At 43.2% G+C, this 11,012-nt stretch overlaps 1 protein-coding gene across 3 annotated transcripts; it reads left to right on the top strand.

The window, feature by feature from the left end:
* Positions 1 to 2,608: 2,608 nt before the first annotated feature.
* On the top strand, positions 2,609 to 10,502 carry Npy5r (neuropeptide Y receptor Y5). Of its 3 annotated transcripts, XM_070016540.1 has the most exons (3): positions 2,609 to 2,702; positions 4,097 to 4,118; positions 8,555 to 10,502. In XM_070016540.1, the coding sequence occupies exon 3, from the start codon at positions 8,564 to 8,566 to the stop codon at positions 9,902 to 9,904; it is 1,341 nt and encodes a 446-aa protein (XP_069872641.1). In that variant the 5' UTR covers positions 2,609 to 2,702; positions 4,097 to 4,118; positions 8,555 to 8,563; the 3' UTR covers positions 9,905 to 10,502. The 3 variants fall into 3 exon arrangements, with proteins under 3 accessions (XP_069872641.1, XP_069872642.1, XP_069872640.1); XM_070016541.1 differs by lacking the exon at positions 4,097 to 4,118; XM_070016539.1 differs by lacking the exon at positions 2,609 to 2,702 and having other exon boundaries at positions 3,293 to 4,118.
* The last annotated feature ends 510 nt before the right edge of the window (positions 10,503 to 11,012 follow it).

Genomic DNA, 11,012 nt, shown 5'->3' with positions numbered 1-11,012 from the left:
CTCTACCAATAAACCTTTTATCTTAACCTATAAAGAATCGTGAAAACTGGGAAATAGCCAGTTTAATTTTGTAATATGAATAATAAGCAGCTTAATTTCCTGAGGGAGGACTTTAGAAATAGTGAGTGGGAAAACTACAGAGTGCAGAGATGGATTTTACCATTGTATTGCCAGAGGTGGCACTTCCTTCTTCCATGTGACTGCTAGGCTACATCACACACAGAAAACTGCCCTGTTGTGTCCTAGGAAGAGGAATAAGGTACAATCTTGAATCCTTTATATTATCCCTTTATATTACCCCTTTCAGCAGTGTATGATTGAAAATTTTTTCACTTGACTAATTCTTTAAAAAAAATGATTCTTACTAATTTGGTCACTGTGTGTCCTTAATACTGTATATGGAATTTCAAGAAGGAATTTCACCTCCCTTTTTTGCAACTTGCATGCTTACGTCTCTCTGGGAAAGGAAAATGGGCAGGTTACCAGAATCTGTGTGGGTCTTTTATTTTCAATACTCTAATAATAACCTTTTCTTCAACATAAAGTTTCTTCTTGTCAAAAGAAAAAAAAATTAGTGGCAAAAACAAAGAAATGGATGTTGCATTTTTAGTGTGCAATCGCCTGGGATGTCAACTGGTGTTTGAAGATAATCACTGAGGGTGTCAGCAGTTTTGAATGTGTATGTGTGTGCAAAGACTGTGCAACGGATGAGAAAAGGGAATTTAAAAATTGTTTTTAAGTAGTTGTACAAAAGGGTATCGATTTAATGTGTTGGTTTATGAGTACAATGCATCTTGATCAAATGTCACCCCTAAGGGCAGCATTGTCTTGGCCTTGTGCAGTTACATTAACAGTACAATAGTTGAAGCTAAGAAAGTCCAAGTTTAAGTGCTTGTTTTCTCAAAGTCTTTTCTGTTTGATGTCTCCATCCTCTTTTTTTTCTTTCACACTCCAGACTCCACAGACCAGACTTAAATGCCTGTTTTGGCATCATGTTTCAGAAATAAAGCAAAGAAGAATACAATAGTAACTTACTTTCAGGAAGCACTTAGTTAAGCATTCTTGGGTTGCTCCCTAGCTGTTAAAATGACGCTACACTCTGAAGATCCCTGGAGTACTGAATGTTGAATTAGCAGAACAGGCGCCCAAGAATCATCTGACCTCTGGGATGCCTGCTAACAATGGCTACCCCACGTGTTCGATTTACAAGTTGTAATGTTCCTATGAAAGTCGGCTTAACTGCCAGAGTGTCCGGCCAACAGGATTGTACTCAGAGACACCTGAGGGTTCATACAATACGCCTCTTGTCATGCCCTAGTAGCTCTGCCTTTCCCTCTCCCTTCTCTCCTCCTTCTTTTCTCCTCTCCTCTCCTCCCCCCTCTTTCCCTCTTCCCTCTCTCCCTCTCTCCCTCCCCCCCTCTCCCTCTGCTTCACACCCACGCACATGCCTAAAGTATCTGCTAGCTAATGATTAGCTTAAAAGCAGGGCAAACCTAAAGCAGATTTGAAAACATTAGGAGTGGAAATCGCACTGGGCTGAGAACAGAGGCCAGGCAAAATTGTGGTTTGCCTGTTTGTTTCCCGTGGAGTTGGTGGCTGCCCAGATCGCTTGCTTATTTACTTATTTATTTGTTTAGGCCAAGGGCAAGTCTCTTCACCTCTTCATCTTCTTTGGTTCTTGTTCGTCTTGGGACACAGGACTTGATTGCATTTGCGCCTCACCCTCCAGCTCCACACAGTCTGCCCACACCCAACACGCCCCGGTCTGCCTGGGCCGCCGCCGGCCGTGGGCACCTCTCCGCATCCCCGCATTCCCGCACACTCTGTCCTACCTACCCCTCCCCACGTGGAAGGACGCCGCTGAGCTCGGTTCTGTCTGTCTTTTTGCCTCGGTGCCACCCTGCTCCCCCAGAACAAAGAGATCGCCGGCCTTGAAGCTCTCCCTCACCAAGCCTAAGCCCCGCGCGCGGGGCGCGCGCGCACGCAGGTCCCTGGAGCGGGGACGCAGAGATCTCCTGGCCCACCAAGTTCAGGAGTCCGGGACTAGGCGCCCGGGGAGCGCGCGGGCCTCCACCGCACTGACTCCCCGCATCTGCTCCCCAGGTCCTCCCCAGAGAAGGGTAGGAACTGGGGGGGCCCCGGCCCTTAGGACACACTGGAGCGGGGCAGAAGCCCCGGAGCAGGATCTCGGAGTGTGGGGGGGCCGCGGGGGTGTCCTCGAAGCAGTCACGTGTTCCCAAGGCGCCTCTAAAGCCCTCTCTTCTCCCGCCGCCTCCTCCTCCCCTCCGCCCCGCTCGGGTCGCCGTGTGCAGAAGCCACCGCGCGCGCGGGGCCGCGTTCCCGGGAGCCGAGGCGCCGGCGGCGGCCGGGGACCCCCGAGGTACAGGGCTCCCCCCTTTAGCATCGGGTGGCCCTGGTCCTGGTGCGCAGGCGGGGTCGGGGAGGGGAGCTGTGCGCTCCTGGGCCCCGGGAGCACGCACCCCTGTCCGTGGTTCTGAAGCGTAGCGCGGCGGGGCTCCCCATAGGCTGGGGTGGCTGGGAAAAGGGGGGTTGGGGTGGGATGGGGGGGCGGACAGCCAGTTGTCACGCGTGCAGGGAGAGCCGGGACGGGATCGGGTTGGATTCTTGTCTGGCCGGCAGGTCCCTGGAGTCCCCAACTCACCCGAGGTGGAGCCGGCGCCGCGTCGGGACCCCTGGAGAAGGTCGGGGAGCCACGCACGTGTCGTCCCGCAATGGTTCGGGGTGGCGGGGAGGGCTGGATGGGGAGCCCCGGTCCGCTGGACCAGCTCAGCTGCGGGTGCAGCTCCGCGGGGTGCCCGGGGGTGGTGGTGGCTGGTTTTCCGTGGTCACCTGGCTCTGTCGGGGACAGGGGCTCAACCTGCGGCTGGGGGGGGGGGGGGCGGTGTCACTCTGTCCGTCCAACTTGCTCGGCTGTCCCGGGGCTGGCGGAGACCCAGGAGGCAGCCGCGCGCCCAAGCCTCCCAAGGCAAGCCGAGCTGCCAGCAGCGCCACACACCTGGATCCCGGGGGCGGGGGAACGGGGGGGGGGGGGAATTCTGATCCCCAAGTTTGCAGACCTTTTTATGCTGTATGAGAGGTTACAGCAAAGCCCCCCTCTTTCCCCTCTTCCGCCCCCCCCCAAAAACAAACCATTTGCCAGGGTCCATGGAAACAACTTGAGATTCTTTCCGTGGCTGACTTGCAAGGCTGAACGCAATCTGAAATACCAGGTTTCTCAGAGGAAGAGAAACTCGGTGGTTAGAAGGCAGGAGGGAGGGCGCCTGTTAGAGCCGAGACCTGTATCTGTCTGTCCATTTCCAATGTTTACCAGATTCTAGCTTTAAGAACAAATTGTCAGACTGTTTGAGAACATGGAATCTTCCCCTGGTTCCAAGACCACAGCAGAAACGACCATTTATCATTGCTATAGTGTTAATTTTATTATTTTTGTGTGATTGGCATGTCTTGAGAGAAATAACATGCATTTTCCCAAGGCAGGAAATTATCTTAACAGAGAAACCGTAATTAAATACACAAATCAGTTCTTTGTAGATTCCTCCCGCCTCTCTAAAGGACTATCTACGCTCTGAAGATGTTTAAAACTTACTGAGAGGATTTCGTTTGTCTAGGAGTCAGATTACAGATCCGTTTATAAGGAAATTACAATAAATCTTTACCAATACATTGATTTATTAAAGTTATCCCTGCTCAATGTAAAACTTTTACCTTTTTTTAACTCAGAGAAAATTAAAGTTGAGTGTTTTAGTTGGGAACCGTCTTGGGTGGCAATACAACTGCATACCATAAAAGAGAATTCCATGTAGGAAAGAGTTGTAAGAAAGGGTTCACATTGTCTATAAGACTTTTTCCCTGAAATACTATTTCTCCTTCCATTGTTAGATCACTCTCTCTTTGGTTATATTTCATAATTCCTATAGTAGATGCAGCAAAATTCTCATATGGTGTGGCCTTCATTACTTGCAGAATATGTGCATTGCATAAACTGTACAAGGTTCATTAGGGCACTTGTTGAAAAACAGAGATTTACAGACAGATTTATTGTAGGTCTGTTTACTGTGTTTGTTTTCTTTTCCAGGAGGAAACAAGCAGCAAAAGGAGTAAGTGCAAGGGGAAAAATTCCTTTGTGTATTTGTTTACTTACTTATTTGTTTAAATTTGAAAGTAATTCCTCTAGTTTAGACTTCTAACTTTGAAAGCGATGACCTAACTTTTATTGGATGATTTTCTCTGTTGTTTCCTGACTACAAGAAAGTGTGTGTGTGTGTGTGTGTGTGTGTGTGTGTGTGTGTGTGTGTGTGTGTGTGTGTGTGTGTGTGTGTGTGTGCGTGCACTGATACTTGGTACTTGGGCTTGAACTCAGGGCCTAGGTGCCATCTCTTTCCTTTTTCACTCAAGGCTGGTGTTCTATCACTTGAGCCACAATCTCTAATTTTGGCTTTTTGGTGGTTAATTAGAGAAAGTCTCATGGACTTTACTGCGTGGGTTGGTTTGAACTGTGATCTTCAGCCTCCTGAGTAGTGAGGATTACAGGTGTGAGTCACTGGTACTTGACAAGGAGAGGCTGAATACCATGTCTCCCTGTCCTTGTGACAATCTCCAGAATTTTGTTGTGGGGAGAAATCATACTCTGAAATTGACAGAGTGCTTGCTTCCTGGAGTACTTTACATGCTATGTTTGTGGATGGGATGGGGCTAGGAGAAAGTTTACTACACAGTCACACCAAAATAAAATGATGAATGAATGGATGGATGGACGAATGTTATAAGAAAAAAGACACAGGAAAAAAGATAATCTAGTCAATCTATCAATTGGAACTTAAGTTGCCATTATACTCATCAACAGTGCAATGCTTTATGCTCTATCAACTGAGTAATGCATTAGAGTTAGACAAATGTCATCCTTTGACTCAGCCTCCACTTGGGGCCCTTGCAGTCAGTCTGCAGTTACCACGTGACTTTGAATTAATTTCTCAGAGAAAGCTCTGCCCACATTATATTGTATTGGTTATTTTTATGCCAGTAGAGCCCAGCACAGCACAGCATGTCAGATGGTCAATAAAACTTATTGACTGAGAGAAGGAAGGAAGAGCAAATAATTTTATTTAGCTATTCATTAATTTAAGGAGCTCTCTTTTAAATTACATACACATTATCTACTTTCTTACATGTACATTATCCACATTTCTTCTTCAGAAAATTTTGTGGAGCAATTTTCCATGGAATCAGTGTCATAGCTGAAGAAACACAAAGCTATTTTATGAATGTTACCCAGTTTCTCTCTTGTTCTTACCACCTACCACAAAGTTAGGAGGACAGGGTTGATTCAAGATAATAAATGAAAGCCAGGCACAGCAATATATGCCTATAGTTCCATCAATGAGGAGGCTAAGGTAGGAGCATGGAGACCAGTCTAGGCTATATAGTACATAGTGAGTTCAAGGCCAGTTTTGGCTACTTAGGGAGACTTTGCCCCAAATAAAAGGAAAAACTAAAAGAAGGATGGAGAGAAGAAAAGAAGGAAGGAAGGAAGGAAGGAAGGAAGGAAGGAAGGAAGGAAGGAAGGAAGGAAGGAAGGAAGGAAAAGGAGGGAGGAAAGGAAAGGGAGGGAGAGAGGGAAGAGAGGAAGGAGAAGGAAGGGAAGGGAAGGGAAAGAAATGAAGGGAGTGAAAGGAAAGGATATGAGAGTACAGGAGGAGAAGAAATAAAAAGGGAAGAGGACAAGGGAGAGGAGGAAGAATAGAAAGGAGGAAGAAAGGAATGAAAGAAGAAAAGGAGGGAGTCAAAGCAACAGTTATGTAAGAACACAGCCACAAATAGCCTGTGATATTTGAAACACACGATCATGAATAAGATAACTCAAGCCAGGGGGGTAATCAGAATCAGGAAATTAGGCAGAATCAACAATCAAAGCTGCTTTCATTAGAAGCCAACTCACCTATCCATGGGAGTTCCAGGGAAGTGATTGTCTAGTCATAACCTGAGTCAGTCAGCAGGCCACTGCAAGTCATTTTGTACCAGTCACCCCTTTTCTCCCTAAGCAATACCTATGTCAATTGTATATCGGTGTTATCTTTAGACATTTGGATAGATCTATCTTTATAGGAATGCAAGTAACATCTGGAACTCCATTACCACACTATCAGTAGTAAAGACTGTAAAAAAAAAATCTTTCAACTTTTCTTGTCGCATAATGATGACTAGCATCTTATTTCACACAGAGTCCTAGGCCAAAGAGCCAACTCTGGAGGTGCCAACATGTCAGGTGCTCCACCAATTAAAGAGATGAACATCGGGGAAGAGGGAAGCAAAGCATTTTAGCACATCTTCAGTGGGCTGGCAGAGCTTTAGAGCTCTCTATCAGGGGTGAGAGGTATTCATGACAAAGCAGCTCATCAGAGAATGGTGGCTGACCATTATTGCAGTGCTGGTTCTGCCTAGAAATTGTGGTCCCCATTACCAGTTGATGGGAAAGTCTAGTCCCCATGAAATAATGACTTGTGCTCCATGGCACAGCCGTGTCTTTAGAGGTGATTGCCTTCATTTGGGGAAATTATCTTTACTGAAAGGCTCACTGTTGTTTGTGGTAGTTTCATCCCTTTCTGTAAAGGTTAAGGTACAGATTCCTATGAGTTCTAGAATCCAAAGCAACTGTCAGAGAGAGAAACTCAGTAAAGCAGACAGGTGCATAATCAAGAAAGCAATGTCAAGTTCTATCCTGCTTTTAATTAATTTGTGGTCCTAAGTGAAGAGTGTAAGTACCTCCAACTCTAATTACTAAGCAGATTCTAAGTACCTGCGCTATTGGTTATAACTAACTGCATATAAAACTGAAGTTAAATTACTTATGATGAATCTCCACATGAAGGACTTTACTATGTGTAAATTGATTGGACCAGGTCTTTCATAAACTGAAGATGACAGTGTTTACGCTTAAGCACATATGTCACTTTCAAAATTTTAAATGTAACCTTTCAATTACAGATCTAGAAATAAACATATACATATTGATATGTAGCAAAAGTGCTTTCAAAACTATGTGTAAAGAGATCCGTATAGAAATGTCTATTTATTAGAATTGTCTTTTGTTACCTTCAGTTTTCTGTAGGAAATTATTATTTTTTAAGAAAAGAGAAATGTTCACTTTTACTGAACAAATGAAGGAATCCCTTTTGCATGTTATGAATATCTTGTGGACACTTTTTTCAATTTAGTGATGGTAATAAGGGGAGTGTTTGAACTCAGGACTTCACACTCAACTTTCTTACTCAGTTGGTGCTCTACCACTTGAGCTACACCTCCAGACAATTTTTTTTTTTTGCCAGTCATGGTGCCTGTACTCTGGGTCTGGGCACTGCCCCTCAGCTCTTCAGCTCAAGGCTAATGCTCTACCACTTGAGCCACAGCACCACTTCCAGCTTTTTTTTGCTTATGTGGTGCTGAGGAATCGAACCCAGGGCCTCATGGATGCAAGGCAAGCACTCTACCACTGAGCCACCTTCCCAGCCCCTCCAGACAATTTTTTGTTTGGTGTGTGTATGTGTGTGTATGCACGTGTGTGTGTGTGTGTGTGTGTGTGTGTGTGTGTGAGAGAGAGAGAGAGAGAGAGAGAGACAGAGACAGAGACAGAGACAGAGACAGAGACAGAGACAGAGACAGAGACAGAGACAGAGAAATGGTGTTTTGGAGATGTTGTTTCTTGGACTTTTCTTTCCAGGCTGGTGTTAAACCACAACTCTCCGGACCTCAGCCTCTTAAGTAGCTAAGATTACATTTGTAAGCCACCAGCACCCAGTTCATTGTACTTTCACAATTATAGGACAGCTTGATAAACACTTTTCGGATACATACTGTATACACTTTCACCCTGGGGTAATGTTCTATGCTTATGAAGATTGACATATTTAAGTTACTGGATTTTTGTTTAAAATGTTCGATGTCTTTTAAATATTAATTTAACACCTGCAGTGGTGAACTTTGTGATTAGTACCTTGGTAAAGAACTGACAAATTGTTCTTAAACATTGCTTGTAAGCAACTAAAGTCGACTGTAGCCATTATAATGGCAGTAATCGGAGGAGATCCTGTCTGATTTGGCAGACTAAGTAATATGTTAGGTTAGATGGCTTTCAGATTGCCCTTGGTTCATGTAGGAAAGAAAGGAACTTTTATCTATGTACCAGGTATCTTCACTATAGAATATCAAACATGAAGTATTAGGTGATGTCTCTTGGGATTCTTAGTTTGCTTTTCCCTTTCCTCATATTATTTCCCACACAAATGTAAAAGCAAAGTCTGCTGCTTTATTATAAGTAAGTACATTATAAAACTGATGATAACCCTAAGTTGGTAGTCATTGCCATTGGCTGAATTTAAACTACAATGTGCAACAAGCAAAGACTGTTCTAAATCTTCTTAGATGAATAAAATAATGGGCACAAACTTGAAAATGTAGTATCCCTCAGAATGGATTAAGTTGTATCACTCACAGAATTTGTTCTTTCCAGCTGCTAATGAATGTCTTTTATTCCAAGCAGGATTCTAATATGGATTTAGGGCTCAAGGAGTATGATAACAAGACCCTGGCCACAGAGAACAGCACTGGTACCACTCGGAATTCTGATTTCCCAGTCTGGGATGACTATAGAAGCAGTGTCGATGACTTCCAGTACTTTCTCATTGGACTCTATACATTTGTAAGTCTCCTTGGCTTTTTGGGAAACCTACTGATTTTAATGGCTGTCATGAAAAAGCGTAGCCAGAAGACTACTGTCAACTTTCTCATAGGAAACTTAGCCTTCTCTGATATCTTGGTTGTGTTATTTTGCTCACCTTTCACGCTGACCTCTGTGTTGCTAGATCAGTGGATATTTGGCAAAGTCATGTGCCACGTTATGCCTTTCCTCCAGTGTGTGTCGGTTCTGGTTTCCACTTTAATTTTAATATCAATTGCCATCGTCAGGTATCACATGATCAAACATCCTATCTCTAATAATCTGACAGCGAACCATGGCTACTTCCTGATCGCTACTGTATGGACACTAGGTTTCGCGTTTTGCTCCCCTCTTCCAGTGTTTCACAGTCTTGTGGAACTTCGGGAGGCGTTTGGTTCAGCGTTGCTGAGCAGCAAGTATTTGTGTGTCGAGTCGTGGCCATCTGATTCCTACAGAATCGCTTTCACCATCTCGTTATTGCTCGTTCAGTACATTCTGCCTTTGGTTTGTCTCACTGTAAGTCATACCAGTGTCTGCAGGAGTGTAAGTTGTGGGTTGTCCAATAAAGAAAACAGGCTGGAAGAAAACGAGATGATCAACTTCACGCTTCATCCATCGAAAAAGAGTGGGAATCAGGCAAAACTCTCTGGCAGCCGTAAGTGGAGTTATTCCTTCATCCGAAAACACAGGAGACGATACAGCAAGAAGACAGCCTGTGTGTTGCCTGCCCCAGCAAGACCGTCCCTGGAGAACCATTCACAGGCACTTCCAGAAAACTCGGCTTCTGCAAGAAGCCAGCTTTCTTCCTCCAGCAAGTTCATACCCGGGGTCCCCACCTGCTTCGAAATGAAACCCGAAGAGAACTCAGATGTTCACGAAACGAGAGTGAAGCGCTCCGTGACAAGAATCCAAAAGAGGTCGCGGAGTGTCTTCTACCGTCTGACCATACTGATCCTCGTGTTTGCTGTGAGCTGGATACCTCTGCACCTGTTCCACGTGGTCACCGATTTCAACGACAACCTCATTTCAAACAGACATTTCAAGTTGGTGTATTGTGTTTGTCATTTGCTTGGCATGATGTCTTGTTGTCTTAATCCAATTCTCTATGGATTTCTGAATAATGGGATCAAAACCGACCTGATGTCTCTCATTCATTGTCTTCGTATGTCGTAATTCTGTTCATGAGGCTAAAAAAAAAAATTGAAGACATCGCACATATATCTCCACGGGAGTGATGTCTGCATAATAAGTAGAACTATTGTTGACACATAGAATTTAATTTCTGTAAGAGAGTTCTAGATGTGAACATTTGTGCATAATGTGAGAGTTTTAATGTGTTATGTAATTACTTTGTGCATTTGTATACAGCTATGAATCTAGGCTGTAATTTCATTCAAAAAAGTTTCATGTTAGCTGTCAGTAAAAGAATGATGTCTTTGTTGGAAATAAAAGTTAATACCTAACCAACTCAATAGTGTTGTTCATAAACTTAAAAAGCATAAATAATTTTCCTGAAGAGTATTTAACTACCCATTTGAGAAATTCCTTTTAGATATCTATCCTTATTTCTATCTTCATTGCTATCTGTGTTGAGTTTATGACAATACAAAATATTTAGGAAATCATAATTAAATGACAGGAAATCATAATTAAATGACAGATATATGCTTAAATTATATTCGTACCTTTAAACATCAGGCACATTTTTGAAAATTCTATAGGAAAATTAATGTCTCATATTTGTCAGAAGTGGTAAAATTATCAATTTAACTCCTAGCAACACACAGTTGTTTTACCAAGTAAAAGTAAGTTTTAATTTTTTTCTATATTTGTAGTATATTTAACACCACCAAATAAAGGCTACTTTCAGATATATCTTCTATATTTTAAAATATAAAGTCTAAATGACATCTGTGTTTCTGTTAAATAATTTTAAAGACTAAATGTTCACAGAGACTAAGGTTCATACAAAGTAATATTTCTGGTTATTTCCATATACTATGTATACAATATGGAGTTTATTTGCTGTCTTACTAGACTTAAATCAAAATTTTCAACTATTTGAACTTTTTGTTTATGTATTTCCTTTTGCCAGTCATTTGTTTGGTTGCTTGAGGTTTGCTTGTGTTTTTGTGATGCTACAGGTCAAATCTATGGCCTTGTGAATGCTAAGCAAGTATTCTGCCACCAGATAATATCTCCAGTCTTGTTTTGACAACTTTTTAAAGTCTTATAAAAAATAGTACTCTTTGTTGAGTATTTGAACATATGGATTATATAT

This window comes from Dipodomys merriami, unplaced genomic scaffold, assembly GCF_024711535.1.
Source record: "Dipodomys merriami isolate MVZ:Mamm:240054 unplaced genomic scaffold, mDipMer1.0.p SCAF_12, whole genome shotgun sequence".
In the NCBI taxonomy this organism is placed as follows: Eukaryota; Metazoa; Chordata; class Mammalia; order Rodentia; family Heteromyidae; genus Dipodomys; species Dipodomys merriami.
This window is presented reverse-complemented; position numbering and strand designations above follow the sequence as displayed.